The 18,549-nt window shown below is 40.9% G+C and overlaps 3 protein-coding genes across 3 annotated transcripts; all 3 read right to left on the bottom strand.

Moving 5' to 3' along the window:
* Positions 1 to 12,835: 12,835 nt before the first annotated feature.
* On the bottom strand, positions 12,836 to 14,095 carry LOC131693798 (uncharacterized protein K02A2.6-like). Its single transcript, XM_058981944.1, has one exon. The coding sequence runs from the start codon at positions 14,093 to 14,095 to the stop codon at positions 12,836 to 12,838; it is 1,260 nt and encodes a 419-aa protein (XP_058837927.1).
* A 660-nt stretch (positions 14,096 to 14,755) lies between these two features.
* On the bottom strand, positions 14,756 to 15,358 carry LOC131693790 (uncharacterized protein K02A2.6-like). Its single transcript, XM_058981931.1, has one exon. It carries the CDS (start codon positions 15,356 to 15,358, stop codon positions 14,756 to 14,758), a length of 603 nt encoding a protein of 200 aa, XP_058837914.1.
* Positions 15,359 to 15,505: 147 nt separating this feature from the next.
* LOC131693785 (uncharacterized protein K02A2.6-like) lies at positions 15,506 to 17,126 on the bottom strand. The gene is made up of 3 exons (XM_058981919.1): positions 16,815 to 17,126; positions 15,853 to 16,747; positions 15,506 to 15,807 (listed from the first exon to the last, which is right to left on the bottom strand). Exons 1-3 carry the CDS (start codon positions 17,124 to 17,126, stop codon positions 15,506 to 15,508), a joined length of 1,509 nt encoding a protein of 502 aa, XP_058837902.1.
* Between the last annotated feature and the right edge of the window lie 1,423 nt (positions 17,127 to 18,549).

Below are 18,549 nucleotides of genomic sequence, written 5' to 3'. Positions count from 1 at the left end.
TTTTTCTCGAAAACAGTAAAATTTAATGTGTATGCACTGTAGCAGTTTTTTGCTGAACAGTGAAATTTATTGTTACATGAAATTTTATTGTAAATCTACTGTGAGAAAATGGATTCGTTCGATATTTTAATAAATAATTTGAAATGCGATGCTTTTTCATTATGCGACACATGGCTTACATCAGAAACACACCTCAACTTTCATGATTTCAATATTATTTGCTTGGATAGAGAAGTCTCTTTCGGAGGAGCACTTTGTAAGATCAAATAGTGCTATTCTTTCAAACGACCTACCCTCGACACCAGGCATTGAAGTTGTCGCTTACCAAACTTAGAATCAAAGGAAATATCGTTATTATTCTTGCAAGCGAAAAAAGGATTTAAAATTACTTTTTATTCGACCAGTTTCGGGCTCGATGTCGCCCATCTACAGGACGAGTCGGGCATTACGACGAACGAATGAATCATTTGGGAGCTTTTCGCTCACAGTTTGAGAGCGAAAAACAGATGCATTAACGCTCCCGATGATTCGGTTTGGGTGTATGTTTAAATTATATCAATTTAGCAGCGGAACAATCATCTGTTTTATGTTTATTATGATATTAAATTTTATATTTAAGTAGAACAAGTGGAATACAGTCTTTATTGAAAATGAGTTATCCAGTTGAATAAATCTTCATTGTGGATATCCACTATGAAGTTTCACAAACGTTTGATTCATCATTGTATTGAACATTGTGCAGATCGGATAAAATTAATATTATTACTTTATGAATTCTTTATCGAACACTTTTCAGCTACAAATGTTTCATCATATTTTTGGACGCTTTAGCTCAAATTCGTTTTGATATTCCTGCTTATATGTAGCTGCTTTACCAGTCTTTTTGAAGTGTCCTTCCACAATCGTCTAGTAACGTTCGATGGACCAAAGCTGGAGGCAATTTAGTAGGTTGATGCCTTTCCCAATGAAATCTAGATCCTTTCCCGTGAGCCAATTGAGAGTTGTTTTGGTGTAATGCTTAATCCAACCAAAACAGTGTACTTCTCATATACGGGAAGCATCCTCTTCTTCAGACACTCATATCGATAGATTTCCGCATTTATAGTTCATACGTCATGTTCAGACCTCAAACTTTAAATGAACATTACTTGCCTTGAATTGACCTGTCAACATCGTTGCTCAGTGAAATTACTAATTTTGTGTTTGTTGTGTAAATTTTTACTGTATGTTCACTGAATATTTGACCTGGTGAGTAATAATAACCTGCCGCCGAGATGGCAATCCTACTTTGCATCTATCGGTTCGGGTCCAGTTTTGCTCGCATCGTGATACAAGTGTAAAGGTAGTTTTAAGCCCTATTTTTCGCGGATTTTAGTGCAGTGAAACGTATTTCGTTATGCGTTCGAGAAATCTGAAGTAGAATACCGAAGGAATGAAACATTTTGAGGGCTTTTTCGACGGCGTCCGTGAGTGATAAAAAAATTGCAAAATGGCTACCGCTAGTGAAAAATGCGATGATACGTCATCTTAAAATGTGTTAGTTTTACCATGCCAGCAGCGATATGATTGCGTTGCGATAGTCAGCCAGCGATGATTGCATTGAGTTCTACAAGATGACGACACGAATGAACTCATGATGAATGCAGTTCATATTTGACAAGTAGTAGGTGGTGGGGGGGGGGGGGGGGCAGGATTTCAATGCTAAAATTTATTTAAATTAAAATTTTCATTTAATGAAGTGTTATGAGAAGAAGGCTGTCTCTTCACAGAGAAGAAAAATTAAAGGGTTGTGTACAGGACACGACCACGGTGACATTAAAAATGTAGTTTTTTTCAAGAGCGTGCAAATGAATTTTATCTATCACACATATCGACTCACGTTCTTGTTCACTCGCCTGTTTTCATATGTTACAATTTGCTATATACCCTCCCCATCAAAACATAATTTATTGAAGGTCTTTTAACGGTAATCTATTAATTAATCAAGTATCTCACTAGGTGATTGGCATTATTTGGCTGATCCATCTAGTAAAAATAGGCTGGTCTGTCCAGAAAATATATTCAAAAGAAAAGTTCCATATTGAGAGCTGTGATGAGGAAGCCCACGCCCGCCAACGGAAATATACAGATTCTCCATAAAATATGAAATTTCATTTTCCATTTAAATTTTCAATAATGTACTAATGAACTTAAGTAAACAATCTTAAGGTTAAGTATTTCTTGATCGATTAGTGGTTGAACAAATGAAATTATTTGATAAATTACATTGTTATACAACGTTCGCACTACCAGTTAAAACGGGTTTTTATGCTATCTTGGTGACATTTTTCTTGTTGCTAATTATTAAAACGTGTCATAACTCTGTAGTGTAAACATTGTATTATTAAACCAATTCTGCAGCGTTTTATGTTATATAGGTGTTTTATGTGGTAATAGAACTGACATAATTATATCTTCAGTACAGCGGTTTGTTTCATAATTTAAAACAGATTTATTTTAAAATTTAAATTAGTATACCCAACCGTTTTATTTGTTGTATACTTTAAAACACAGATATTCTGACTGGATAAACTGGGAAAACAAACAAAGTCCAGTAACGCTTAAGACAAGGCTTGAATTTGAATCGAAAAAGAACACCCGCTTAAACTGCTGCTGGGACGGTAAGTTCTGTTTTAAAATTTTTCGTTGTGTGCAGTACGAAACAAAAGTGTTTGAAATTAGAAAACAAAAAGTTCTGCTGAGAATGTGATTGTTTCCGATGCAATTACACTCAGATTTTTCACGCAGAGGATATAGGCCGTGTAAATGAAAACCGCGTAAATTTAAAAAAACGCATTAATGAAAACCGCGCAAATTTCAAAATCCGCGTAAAAAACATGAGTGTACTCTCCTATATAAAATACTACGCTGCTGAACAGTGCAATAACTACAGAAGCACGTTGTCAGATGCCTTACTCATAAAAAATATAAAACCAAAATATGAAACATGAAAACCAATAGGCTCTTTACCCTACGCAGCTACAAAGCGCCGTAAACATGGATTAACAAGTTACAACGCACACGCATGCATAAAAATAAATATATTTTTTTCAAACGCAACACTCTTAAGCAGCACACACCGCATTGAATTAAATCCAAACCACCCCACCCACCCACTTTGCAAATCATTCTGTAACACCGTGCTGGTACCCGAAAAATCCGCACACGGCCACCGCTGCCGAAAATGCATAGCGTCTACCGCTTATTGTAGTGCCCAGACACTGCACCCATGGTCTTACCCGTTCGACATAAGAACGAAAACTGATTCAAACGGGTACGCGTCACCTCTATTTATAAACTAACCGTATATGGTTTAGTCACTTAGGTGCGAGTGTATGCGAATGCCAATGTTACCGAAAATCGATAGCGCTTATTGCATCGCCCGGAGACGATGTTGTTCGTATGGGATAAGAGCAACAACTGATTTAAACGGACATGTGTTGCTTCTATTTATGACTTTTCGTGTTTCATTGAGCAACTAAGCTGCCCTCTATTGATGGCTGTGTCTGAGAAATCTGCCTCACGAATGGTAATTTTCCCGTTTTTCGTGAACTTTTTAATTTTACCAATTTCCAAAAGTCTACTTTTATTGGGGAGATATTAAATTATTACCAATATTTAAGTTAGGTGTTTCTGAATCGGTTGGTGTATGAATGATTAAAATCCATCTAGTAATATCGGAGTTATAAGCGTGCAAAACTTACATAGTTTCGTTACATCATGTAACTTACATGGGAGATAGTTTAGATTTTAGAATGACACCCAGCCCCAGATAGTGGAGTAAGACATTTTTAATGTCAAAAGCTTGCTCACATACAGCGCGGCTCACTAGTTGTGTGCGTCGTTAGAAGACGGTGCTTTTGCGGTGAGCGTGGGTTGCCCGCGAATAAGTGGCTGGAGAAGATTGCGTGCACATATGGTTTTTCATCCATTGAATACTTTACGCTGACGTCATAAATTAACTCGAGTACTCATTTTTGATAGTTCGCTTGTACTTTTTACATGGACTTAGAAAAATTCTTTGCTATTTGCTTAGAGAGAATCTAGTCATAAACAGAAACCATGTACAGTACTACTGAACTGTCAAGAATCAAGAAAAGTGGGGTTAACTGTGTCAGTAAAGAACCTAATACAAGAGTATGATTGTGTTCGTAAGGCAATTTCGCAGGTCGGCAGCCATCTCTAGTTGCTTTCAGTAAATTGTATTCAAAATGTGTTTCATGAAATGGGTTGGTGTTTGGGGTGTTAGTACCAAAAGAATGCCAGTGCACGGAAAGAAAACATTTCTTATCTTTAAAATATAAGTAAGTAATTATATATTTCGAAGAGGCGAAATGTAACGAAAGTAAAAGTATATACAGTCAGCGTTTCAGCTAGCGATGTGTTATTAAGGTTTTGGAGCGAAGAAGTCCGTCATCGTGGGCACGGCATCTCCAGATATCTCTACACAAGCGATGAAATCGATCAAAAGACGCTTTTCCTGACGGCAGTTAATGACAACCAAGCCTCGTACTTCACTCACCATGGATTGGTCCTTGGCGATCTCCAATGGAACGACCTACGCTAGTTGTACAGGCGGTGATATCGGGCTCAGAGAAACGACAGCGCTGAGGGAAACACGATGTCAATCAGATCTTTCTTTTTTCTCCATTTTGTCTCTTTCTTCAATAAAATAATTGTGGTAATATCCCTTTAAACAATTTTTTTTGTGCTTCGCAATTAGTATTAATAATCTCAATTTACGGGATATCGATTTATCTATTTACCGCGTCAGAAAAACATTTCCGAAATTGGTCTATTTTTTCGTGTTCTCCCGGATAGAATTTTACAATAGCATTTACCCTACAAACAATCATAAAACAATAAATATTATAGTTATTACTGTTTCACTTGGCATCGAACAATGTTGAAACAGTAATAACTATAATATTTATTGTTTTATGACAGTTCAGTAGTACTGTACATGGATTCTGTTTATGACTAGATTCTCTCTAAGCAAATAGCAAAGAATTGTAAAGCATGTAAAAAGTACAAGCGAACTATCAAAAATGAGTACTCGAGTTAATTTATGACGTCAGCGTAAAGTATTCAATGGATCAAAAACCATATGTGCACGCAATCTTCTCCAGCCACTTATTCGCGGGCAACCCACGCACACCGCAAAAGCACCGTCTTCTAACGACGCACACAACTAGTGAGCCGCGCTGTATGTGAGCAAGCTTTTTCTTCTCTGTGAAGAGACAGCCTTCTTCTCATAACACTTCATTTAGCATTGATATCCTGCCCCACCCCACCTACTAAACTTGTCAAACATGAACTGCATTCATCATGAGTTCATTCGTGTCGTCATCTTGTAGAACTCAATGCAATCATCGCTGGCTAACTATCGCAACGCAATCATATCGCTGCTGGCATGGTAAAACTAACACATCTTAACATGACATATTATCATCGCATTTTTCACTAGCGGAAGCCATTTTGCAATTTTTTATCACTCACGGACGCCGTCGAAAAAGCCCTCAAAATGTTTCATTCCTTCGGTATTCTACTTCAGATTTCTCGAACGCATAACGAAATACGTTTCACTGCACTAAAATCCGCGAAAAATAGGGCTTAAAACTACCTTTACACTTGTATCACGATGCGAGCAAAACTGGACCCGAACCGATAGGTGCAAAGTAGGATTGCCATCTCGGCGGCAGGTTATTATTACTCACCAGGTCAAATATTCAGTGAACATACAGTAAAAATTTACACAACAAACACAAAATTAGTAATTTCACTGACCAACACAAAAGTTGTAAACATTCTGAATCGCACACTCTTTTTTCAGAAATTTCGAAGCGGGCTCCTATATACTGAACCCTTAGAATTAAAGACTGTATTGGAAATGTGATGTTGACATACATTTGCATTGGACGCACGTATTTGTGATGGTTTTAATGCGCTCACTATAAACATGTTTGGGGAACACTATAACTTGGGTAAACAGCCAAGAAGAGATAGAAAATCCGTGTTTTTTTATTTTGATTATAGAAGTTTTCCTAGTGTCGTTCGCCTCTTTTCGGGTTAGAGAAATTTCTTTTGGAAAAATCTCTAACTATATGAGCGAACTCAGATAAGCTGCGTACAAGGCAATCGATTTAGCAACCACACTACGCCCGTCCTCGAATCCGTATCGTTAATTAGACAGAATAAATCAATGTTGGCCAATAACATGGAAGCGAGGGTTCGATTGTCTTGTACGCAGCACACCTGGGTTCGAGTCCCGACCCCGCACATAGGGTTAGAAATTTTTCATAAGAGATTTTCCTAACCCGAAGAGGCGAATGACCTCAAGGTTAAAACCTCTATAATCGAAATAAAAAAAAGAAGCGAGGGTGACCCTTCTAGGGTTGTTGTCGTGGGGAAAGATGCAAGCGATGTTGACAGGTCGATTCAAGGCAAGGAATGTTCTTGTATAGTTTGAGGTCTGAACATGACCTTTGAACTAAAAATGCGGAAATCTATCGATCTGAGTGTCTGAAGAAGAGGATGCTTTCCGTATCTGAGAAGTACACTGTTTTGATTGGATTAAGCATTACACCAAAACAACTCTCAATTGGCTCACGGAAAAGGATCTAGATTTCTTTGGGAAAGGCATCAACCTACTAAATTGCCCCCAGCTTTGGTCCATCGAACGTTACTAGACGATTGTGGAAGGGGTCTTCAAAAAGACTGGTAAAGCAGCTACATATAAGCAAGAATATCAAAACGAATTTGAGCTAAAGCCTCCAAAAATATGATGAAACATTTGTAGCTGAAAAGTGTTCGATAAAAAATTCATAAAGTAATAATATTAATTTTATCCGATCTGCACAATGTTCAAGTACAATGATGAATCAAACGTTTGTGAAACTTCATAGTGGATATCCACAATGAAGATTTATTCAACTGGATAACTCATTTTCAATAAAGACTGTATTCCACTTGTTCCACTTAAATATTAAATTTAATATCATAATAAACATAAAGCAGATGATTGTTCTGCTGCTAAATTGATCTAATTTAAACATACACCCAAACCGAATCATCGGGAGCGTAAATGCAGTTGTTTTTCGCTCTCAAACTGTGAGCGAAAAGCTCCCAAATGATTCGCTCGTTCGTCGTAATGCCCGACTCGTCCTGTAGATGGGCGACATCGAGCCCGAAACTGGTCGAATAAAAGGTAATTTTAAATCCTTTTTTCGCTTGCAAGAATAATAACGATATTTCCTTTGATTCTAAGTTTGGTAAGCGACAACTTCAATGCCTGGTGTCGAGGGTAGGTCGTTTGAAAGAATAGCACTTTTTGATCTTACAAAGTGCTCCTCCGAAAGAGACTTCTCTATCCAAGCAAATAATATTGAAATCATGAAAGTTGAGGTGTGTTTCTGATGTAAGCCATGTGTCGCATAATGCAAAATATAGAACGAATCCATTTTCGAGATAATGTTTCTGCAATTGTACTGTAGAAAAGTGATCAGATCCGTGACCTCGTTCGATGAATTAAAGGATATAACCACTGAAAGGAGGGGTCATTTTGCAGTCAAATGCATCAAAAATGTTTTTACTATGGAGAGAAAGCTCTACACGTGCTTTTAAGAGTGTCAGAAATGTTTCAAACTGTGAAAATTCGGTCCGCAAATCAGAGAAAGTTATTAAACCAGCGAACCTTGTCAAAGAAGATATAGTTGGGTAGAGCAGACCCGAAGAACACATATGTCAACTGAGGCTCTTTTAGGGTAACCTTCGAAAAGAGTCTGAGTTGACATATATGTTCTTCCCATCAGTTTGTGACCGATTCTGCACGCACACGTTTGCAGTCTAGTATCTTCACTGGCTGAAGCATGCGATCTTTAAAACAGCCCACTCCATGTGACGGCAGATCCACGCGATTCAAATTCGAATCGATGACAATCCCGTCACATTCAACCCTTTAAGCTGGTACATATACTCTGTACTCCTTCGTGAAGGGCCCGTATCCAGCAAAATCGTTTGCCAGTGATGTGCCACATCGGTTTTTTTATGATTGTAACAATAATGTATTGTTATCAAAACATTTTTTTATTAAAGAGCATTATTGTCATTCAGTTTTGCTTGAATCTTAAAATACTGACAAGTCTTGGTCGATTTAAGTTTCAACTGAGAACGCCTCAATAAGCGGTCATGTTGCGAAACGAAAAAAGCAGTTTTTTCTCACACCGTTGGAAAAATCTTCATGAAAATGAATTAATGTATTCGGGGCATTGGTAGGGTATTACTGGTTGATTTTCATGAAGATTTTTCCAAAGGGGTGGGATGAAACTGCTTTTTTTCGTTTTCTAAGATAGCCGCTTTTCCAAGCATTCTCAATTGAACCTTAATCATTGGCTGATCGGTGATCCCGCATTTCTTTACAAATTTTGTAGTTAAATAAATATGTTACCTTTCCAACACGTTTCAAGCTCAATTTAAGTCGATTGCGTTTCTTATTATGAATCCACCTAAACGTACTAAAAATCTTTTACTGATGTAGTTGATGCCAAAATAATTTGGATTGAGTTCTGATTACGGTGCATTCGTATGACGAATGTCCAGGCCACTCTCTTTCTGCTTATTACTCACTCTTACTGTCAACCAAATTAAGTAGGTATTCACTAAGTTTTCAGTGATTTCGTTAAAAGTGGAACAACCTTCGTTGAAAGTGGAACAACCTCCAAAATGAATAACAAGCAGGATAAAAGTTGCTTGGGCAGCACAGGATTATTCTGATTTTCACTAGTTAGAGTAACTATTACTATTGTTCGCTGTACTATATAACACTAGCTGGAATATTTGGATGCGAACTAAATTGAACCTACGTCGTAAAAGTCGTAAGAGTCGATTGAAAAAACCTGCAAGTATAAAAACCGTAAAAATATATCCGATTCATACAAAGGACTTTTCTTTATCTGACTTTGAATCTTGAATGTTACTTTATACGGATTTTCCTGTGAGCGGAGGTTTATCCTTGCCTACAATTTTTGGGTTAGTACTTTCTAAGCGATTCCTATGCTGAAGAATCTCTGTCCGATTTTTAAGTTTGAGTTTTATATTCGATTTTTACATTCTAAGATATTTGAAGTGGGGTTTGCAAAGCATGTTCTATCCCTGTGACTTTTATTTTCAGACTCTCAAATGTAAATGTTAGATTATTTTAAAACGTTAAATGAACATCATAAATTTGATAAAACTAAAAATCTCATGTCTCGGCCGGGTTCAAATGATTTAGGGAAAAAACCCGTTTAAAGCCCGGAAAGATGAATTTTTTCCCAGCGATACATCACTGGCCACGGCCGAATATTGTTTCAATTGTAAATGTAACGCTATTCAAGCGAAACACCGTTGCTTCACTGCTCTGCTGGTAGAATAACGGTTAACGCGCACACACAAAAGAAGAAAAAATTCCGAAACCTCGAATAGGCGGAGAACGCGCAAGATGATCTTAAAAGTGGATTAGCACTATTCTTTATTGTATTACACAGTACGGACTGGGATGATCGACTTATCGGTCTAAGAGTCACCGAACGAATGTTAAGTTATAGATCTGTAATTTAAACTTTAATTAAAACAGCATATAGCATGTCCCTATTTATTTTCTGCCTGATTTTGTAAACTGCCCCTTGCCTCTCTGTCTTGAATCTTCTCCTAATGTTACTTTTTTTTATTAACAATTTATGGGCTGTTCAAATACATTAATCCGGTCACGTTGATTAGCACCTTACAAATAGAAACAACAACAAAAAATCAATTAATCTAATGCAAATTTGTAAATCATTCGCTATACACAACCACCCTCGGCTTAACGTCGAGAGTCCCGCCGATAGGGGATTTATACTTTAAGCTTTAAACACGGGAGTCACCGAAATTCTAGAGGTTTGTTTCCGGTGACATGATACCAGAGAGAGTGATTTCGTTCGGTCCTTTCCGCAGGGCATAGCATCGAACCGGAGCGAACCGTCTGCTGCGAAGCTTCTGTTTCAAACAAAACGACAAATATAGGGGACCAGGACCACCCATCGGGACTTTTTCTATTCCTAGTCAGTCGGGTGAATTGTCCTGCACCCAACGTACCCCACACGCACAGTGGGATGTCCGTTCGCCTCCGAAATCAGCCGGTAGGTGGTATCCTTCACCGGCCAACCGATGGTCTAATAGGTTTTTCATTACTAGGATTGTTTAGCGTTCTAACGACGAGGATTATCGCTTCGTTTCAGCATAGATTTGACCTGTCGGTGAGGCTCAGTGGGTTTAGAGAGGATGTGCGAATGGGACGTTGAATTGGAATAATTGAAATTATTCAAATGTTGATGGTTGTAAGGTGGGAGTCATTCGTACCATCTAACTTAGTGAAGACATGAAACTGCGCACGAGGCGAGTGTCTTTTGACTTTTTGGGAAGCTCTAGCGATATCATAGCTATTTGAAATCGTAGAACAATTAACGTATTAAATATGCATAACATTCGTTTGATGTAAGTGATGCCTGCTTTCATTGCATCCTAACAACACGCACAGATGAATGAAGACAACACATTACTCAGGGAATGGACCTTCATTATCTTTGCATGCGAAATTACTTGTCTAAACTTTGCCCCGACTGGGGGTATTTGGGCGGCAGTATAAAGGGAGGAAACGGTATGGTCGTGAATGGTTTCACTTTACAGAAACGATGCCCTTGTTGGTGCTGCGTTGCTCTTTGGCAGGTGCAATTTAATAGCTTTCCTAACGAGAGCAATATATCGCTTAAACGTTCATTATTTCGCCCCAAACATTACGACCGACCTTACGCAGAAAGGTCAAAAGCTTTCGCCAGTTAAACTGCAGGCCGACCTATTATCAACAAGTAATTTAAATATTCTGAACACTGTTGTGCGTTACTTTAGGTTCGCCGAATAATATTAAAAGTCAATATTAATTCAATAAATTCCGCCGTTCCGTTGCATACACCAACCGATGTAGTGGGAGGGTGGTGATGGGCCGTGGAAAGGGAACGTTAGTTCCTTTTGCACTGCCGTATGGCTCCGTTCAAGTGTGGGATGATAAAAGCAGCACGTGCTCCGACAATGGAGACTGGGAAGCATTGTGGATGTTTAAATTATTGAAAGGCTAGAAAAATTGGTACGTATTCCTACTTTTTACTTCCATAACGCAGGATACCATAGAAGAAAGTAATTAAAGTTTTGTACGATGCGTTAAAGGAATTCTTTGAGACTGTAACCGACATTGGCTAATTTTCAGAAAAGATTGTTTATGAATCGACTCGTTCAGAAACTTTTAATGATACTTTCTTTGATTTAACTTCATTTTTAATCAAATTTTGGGTTTTACGAGAGTTTGTCTTCATGATAGCCCATACCGATTATTCCGTTAAAGGACGCAGACATGATTAAGTGCCCAAATACCACATCCAGTGCTGCGAAGTTTCAAAATCAGTTACCTATTTCTGCTTGTATTGACCGAAACCAACATTAAGATTCACCGCCTCGCTTATTCCTTCACAACTGACTGAAATTTCATGCAGAATCGAATGCTTGAATGCAGATGAAATATACATCCCTTCACCAACCAAAGCATTCATTTGTCATTATATGGACGGTTTGAAGGCAGAAGTTGGCATCTTCTACATTTTCGAGCATAAGTGAACTGCGTAATCTATACCTGGTGCACTTTTGCCCAATAATCCCTCTCAGAGCTAGCATAGAAACAAAAAGTTAAGTTTGCTTCTGAAACCGAGCATGTCTGAACCTAAATGTGCTGCGTCGGGAGAACGAATGACGAGGGAAACGAACCAAAAATTTCATTCATCGCAGCGGGCATGAATTGAATTTCGTTTCCTTTCAAGTTCACGCAGGGATGTCAATTTTTTTTAAGCTCTGCACATCCGCAAATCGCGTGCCGGACAAGACATAATTTGGCGAAATACAACCGCTTCTTATTCCGTACACTCTAAGGAATGGCCAAATTAGGGATGGCGACGTAGTATTTCTAACCTGACTTTTGACTGATGTTGACAACAGGTTACGGATATTCCGATAATAATCTTCGAAATATTTGGTATGCGAATCTGGCACATCAAAAAGTTTGATCATCTGGACACATACCGGCACTGACTTCGCCTAGTGCGCCGTGGTTACCCGTATATCAACTAAAATTTTCAGATTTGTTCACGTTTTACGAAATATAGAATTAATCACATGTGCTCCCACTTAACCCACTTTGCAGTCAGATGAGATTTTTGTTATATAATCACATTGTTCTTTCAATAATTATTATTTTACACTACTAACCGTACTACTATAAGATTTAAGTTATTTTCAATCGCAAAATCGTACTATTTTCATCCTATGCTTTTACTGATGAACAATATTCACCACGTTTTAATCAATTTCTGCAATTTAGCTTCCGTCGCGCACTACTGTTTTATTTTAAATACATTTATATTAAAAATCAGTTTTTTTTTATTAATCTTTATCGTTTTTCATTTCATTGCTTGTAGATATTGTTACGATGTGAAAGTAAACGAGGTGCTATCGTAACAAACACTTTATTAAATAAATACATTTAATTAAAATACACGTCTCGTGCTCAGCCGGCTGTGGATGTCTGACGTCTCTCTGCTAGCCGGTGGTATTGATTACATCCGGTTGGATGACAACTGCTGCTTGACAACTGTCGATTGGCTGCTGTCGGTTGACAACTGTCGGTTGACAGGCGTGAGCGTGCGAAGAATAGGGTCGCATTCCAACACCTGCCCTTTTAGTAGAGCTGGTACGGCTCGTAGCGGATCGGTACAAGTCGCTGTCTCGAAGAGCGACGTAGGAGCGCTTCATCTGGATCAGGTCCCCTAACTGGAGCTCGTGTACGACGTTGATGGCTAGCCGGCTCGAAGAGCTCTCGTAAGAACTCTCGCTGCAATTCGTTCAATCCTTCTGGTTCAGCTGGCGGTGGCGCTATTACCGTGGTAGTGGCATCTTCAGACGGCTTAATACCCCAAGCGACTAAAAGAATATCAAGAGGAATAGTCTGCTCTGCCTGATCTGGCACTCCATTGCAGTCGTCATAGCGTTTCCGCAGCTGATTGCTGTGTGAGCGGATTATTCGTTGCCGATCCGGGAGCCACACATTATACATGACTTGCCCTACTCGTTCCAGGATCTTCCCAGAGACCCAGCACCAGTTGTTGCCTTGGTGCACTTGAGCATACACTTTGTCTTGCGAGTCAAAGTTCTTCTCTTTCGCACCATGTTTTGTGTTGAACTGTCGGTTCTGCTTGCTGTTATTGTCCTTTATGAACTTGTTGGGTGGACGAAGTAGTTCTAAGGACGTTCGCATTGGACGGCCAAGAAGGATTTCAGCAGGTGATTTTCCATCAGGTGCACTCCGACAGGGTGTTGATCTGTAGCAGCTGAGAAAGATGTCGAGTGCTTCATCCAGGTCTTCCCCTCCTGCTTGAATTTGCTTGACAGTCCTTTTGAAGGTGTCAACAAAACGTTCCACCTGCCCATTGCTTTGTGGGTGAAATGGTGCCGTTTTGAGATGCATGATCCCATTTGCCTCGCAAAACTCTTCAAAGGTGTCACTGGTGAGCTGCGGGCCGTTGTCCGTCACCAAAATTTCCGGCATCCCAAATCTTCCGAATATTTTGCGAAGACTCGAAACGGTAGCAGCTGTGGTAATGCGTTTGGTCGGAATGATTTCCGGCCACTTGGAGAATGAGTCCACAACTAGTAGGAAATAGGTGTCGTTAATAGGACCGGCAAAGTCCGCATGTACTCGCTGCCAAGGTTTCTCTGGTGTCGGCCACGATTCAAGCTTCGTTTTTGGGTCGGCCTTCGCAACTGAGGCACATTCTTGACAAGCACGCACAAGGACTATGATTTGATCATCGATGTTTGGCCAGTAAACACAATTGCGTGCTAATGATCTCATACGATCGATACCAGGGTGCCCTCTGTGTAGTTGCTCGAGGACTTTCTGTTGTAATTTCTTCGGGATGACAATCCGTTCACCGTACATCAAAACATTTTGCGCCAAGTATAGCGAATCCCGACGCGCAAATAGTTGCTGGACCCCTGGTGCTCCGGAGAGAGCTTTTGCGTGACTTGGCCATCCTTTATGTACGAGCTCCACGACTTTCTGCAACGTCCGGTCCTTGCTGGTCTCGGCGGATATCGTCTTAAACGACACAGGGAGACGCTCGATGGACTGGCAGACAATGCTTCAGATAACTGTTTCCATCTCAATCGATGCAATGATGTGTTCTTCATCGGGTTATTAAACGCGAGAGAATATCTGCATGTCCGAAATGGTCAGTGGAAATGTACTCAATACGGAAGTCGTACAGGAGCATGGTTAGGGCCCAGCGTTGGAGGTGGTTTGCTGTATATGGCGGAATACCACGCTTTGAACCGAAAATCGCTAACAACGGCTTGTGATCGGTCTGAAGAACGAAATGCCTTCCGTAGATCATTCTGTGGAATTTTGTGACAGCGTACACCAGACCCAGGGCTTCTTTCTCGATCTGGCTGTAGCGGGACTCGGCTGGAGTTAAACTTCGGAATGCATGATAGATGGCTTTCTCTGATCCGTCTGGAAACCGGTGTGCGACGCGGGCGCCAATTCCCACGTTTGAAGCATCTGCAGACACAACTATTTCAAGGCGAGGATTATAGTGCGTCAGCATGAGCGGTGATTGGAGGATTTCCTTAAAACGATCAAAGGAACGCTGGCAAGCATCAGACCACTGGAAACTGTTACTTTCCTTAAGCAGTTCATCCAGCGATTGGCGAAGTGTGCGCATTTCGCGGATATATTTCCCATAATAGTTAATCGTGCCCAAGTACGATCGAAGCGTGGGAACATTATAAGATGGGGGCATGTAACGATAACCTCAACCTTGTCTGGGTCGGGACGGATACCGTCCGTATCAAGAAGCTGGCCCAGGTACTTCACCTGACGCATAAAGAAACGACACTTCTCGAACTTGACCGTGAATCCATACTCTTTTAGTTGCTGCAAAACACGATACAGATTCTGCTTGTGCTCCTCGGCGGTGCGACCACCGACCAGGATGTCGTCGAGGTACGGAGATGTACATGATAGTCCACTCAGCATGGCATCCATGATTTGTTGGAAAGCGCCGGGAGCGCTCTTGACCCCAGGGGAAAGTCGGTTGAAACGATAGAGTCCCTTGTGGGTGTTGATCGTGATAAGCTTCCTACTTTCTTCGTCGACCTCGACTTGAAGGTATGCATCGGATAGGTCGATGTGGCTAAACATCGTGCAATTTGCCATTCGATTGAAAATGTCTTCCGGGAGTGGAAGTGGGTAGCTGTCTGATTCGAGTGCACTATTCAATCCAGTAGAAAAATCTGCGCAAATACGAACGGAGCGGTTCGGTTTGCGAACCACCACGATGGGTGCTGCCTAATCCGCATAGGTGACTGGAGTGATGATGCCCAAATCTTCCAGTCGCTTCAGTTCATCTTCGACAACGGCTTCCATGTTGTATGAAACTGGTCGCTTTGGTTTGAATACAGGCTGAGCGTCCGGCTTGAGAGTGAGTCGCACTTGTGTTGTAGTGCACAGACCCATACGATTGGTAAACACATCGGGGAACTTTGCTTTTAATTCCAATATCTGCTGATCAGGTTGTTGGCTACCGACCAGCTTACAGACGGACGAAAATGGTACGTCCCAGAGCCCAAACTCATCCATCAGGTCGGAGCCTAAAACATTCAGAGAAAGGTCAGCACAACAAATATAACAGTTACCTTTCTGTTGAGTTCCTCCGATAGTGTACGTTGCTCGGAACATGGCTTCTATACCCAATCTGTCTCCTGAAGCTGTCTGCACTTGACAATTCGGTGGAGATGTCTTTGGGGCCCCGACATTGATCCAGTTTTGTCTGGATATGATGGTTATGTCTAAGCCAGAGTCCAGCTGCAGTTCAACTGGTACTCCGTTAATTGCTGTCTCCACATAGCGCCGGCCGCGCCTCAAATTGCTGACGGTTACAATTTTGGCTGCGTGGTTTTTGTTTTGCTGCTTCCCATTGAACGGCTTTGAACGTGATTTTGACGCGAAACAGGAACAGTAGCCCTCCTTATGGCCAGTCCAACCACATTCACGGCATTTGTGATCCTTGAAATTGCATTGACTGGAAAAATGCATGCCACCGCAAGACCAACACGGTGTTTTTGGCGTGTCGGATTTGTTACCGCCAAACTTCTCCGTCTTACGGCGGTTGCCGTGGGGGGAACTCGTTCGGACGGCATGCATTGCAGCGGCGGCGGAAATGGACTGACTGCCAATTAGCACTGTATCTCGCTTCAAGTTTATTAAACTTTTGCACTCCTCCACCACCTTTTCCAGTGTGATGTCCTGCGTCTCATTGATTTTAGAAAGCAGACGCATTCGTATGTCCGCGTCTTTAGATGATCTCAGGCCGCACACAAAGATTAAACATTTGAACTGGTCCTCCTTCAGCTCTTGTAGCTTGAAATCGGCACAAGCTCGGTTCATTTTACAGGAGTATGTGATGAAATCATCGTTCTCTTCTTTCGCCGTCTGAAGGCACTGGTACCGGCGATGAAAAGTGGAAACCGGACTGCCGAAAATTGTTCTTAATTTGGCAACCGTTTGCTCAAATGAGTACTCCTTTGAGAGCTTAGGAAGAATGAATGAAGTGTACCTTTCATGTGCAGCAGGGTTGTTTTCGAAGCAGCAGTCGTACCTTAGCGTCGTCGTCCAGCTGAGTTGCGTCTTTTTCGAAGAGGTCTGCATATCTGGAGAACCAGGCGTCGAAACAACATCCCGTCTCCGGATCATAAGCGAATTCGGTAATATTGCTCGCTAAAGAATCTAGAACCAGCTCGTTCCGACTTGTGCTCTGGACGTTGCCTTGTATGTTCGTCATTTGTTCTGCCATTCGGGCCAATAGCATATGTTGGTTGTTCAGGATCTGTAGGATTGTTTCCTTGAATGGCTGATCCGTACTGGAACCTGTTGATGATGCCGATTGTAGTGGAATTGGCGGTCCCGGCATGGCGAGCACGAGGTTAGCAACCGACACGAAGTATTTCTTCCGTTTTTTCGCGAGAAAAAAAAACTACCGGCACGACTTTTCACAGACTCGTCGCCACTTTGTTACGATGTAAAAGTAAACGAGGTGCTATCGTAACAAACACTTTATTAAATAAATACATTTAATTAAAATACACGTCTCGTGCTCAGCCGGCTGTGGATGTCTGACGTCTCTCTGCTAGCCGGTGGTATTGATTACATCCGGTTGGATGACAACTGCTGCTTGACAACTGTCGATTGGCTGCTGTCGGTTGACAACTGTCGGTTGACAGGCGTGAGCGTGCGAAGAATAGGGTCGCACTCCAACAGATATGATCTTCGGAAGGATAAATTTCTCTCGTCTATCCGAAGCCAAATGAATGTGGCGCCACGTCCTCGGCACTATACCTACAACAGAAAAAGAAAAAAATATATCTCATAACTAGGAACATAAATTGCATACTTACCGTGTTTTAAACAATATTTTGAGGCAATTTTCTCTTTGTTCTTTCAACACTATTTTCTCCTTATTTTTCCAATTAATGAAAACAGCCATGTTTTAAATCTAAAAGATAAACACTGCGAAATTGAAACACGAAAAAACAAATGAACTGGTGCGGTGAATTCGCATGCAGGAGTATAGTTGAATTCTGGCAGTGCCATATTGAAAATTTTGACAGCTGCTAGAATTCTGACGGATTTTTTCCGAGCGGATTAGAGGGACTTTTGAAACCAACCGTTCTTAGGTAGTTTCGTTGCTAACGGTTACGACATTGCTGAAATAATTACATGACATTAGTGCACATACACACACGTCTCGGAAAATCTTAAATTTGAGCGGTGTTTGTAATGTTGTTTTCAGTGGCATAGTAGCGGGGGTGGGGGTACAAACCCAATACAATATATTCGACAAAAATGTGCCTAATACTTTGAATGGAACTTTCTAAGTTTGTATCTCTCTCACTTGAATCGTGACGAAACTGGCAAATATATGGGTTCACGAAACGGATATCGGTACCGAGAGAAATTCCGCCGCCGAAGTACTCTCAGTCGAAGTAGAATGATTTCACCGCCTGGGTATCAGTTTCGGAAGAAATGCCGCTGCCGGGGAACTTTCAGTTGGATAACGGCGAGTTTACCACCGGGGACAATCCGAGACAAAACTCGTAGCTCGTGGTATCAAAAGCTAAACGGTACACAGGGGTAATATCCGAGGTGAAACTCGGGACTTAATGGCTCAATTGCGCATAGGAGCTATATAGTGAAAAAGTTGGATAGCATGATGGAAAACAAGAGGAATGTCGGCAATTAAACGGATGAAAGGTCGAGCCATTTTATGGATTAAGCGAGGCTCCAAGTTAACTTAAGAGTGAGCGAAAGGCTTCGTGATCGCAGAAATCAACAGC

This window comes from Topomyia yanbarensis, chromosome 1, assembly GCF_030247195.1.
Source record: "Topomyia yanbarensis strain Yona2022 chromosome 1, ASM3024719v1, whole genome shotgun sequence".
In the NCBI taxonomy this organism is placed as follows: Eukaryota; Metazoa; Arthropoda; class Insecta; order Diptera; family Culicidae; genus Topomyia; species Topomyia yanbarensis.
This window is presented reverse-complemented; position numbering and strand designations above follow the sequence as displayed.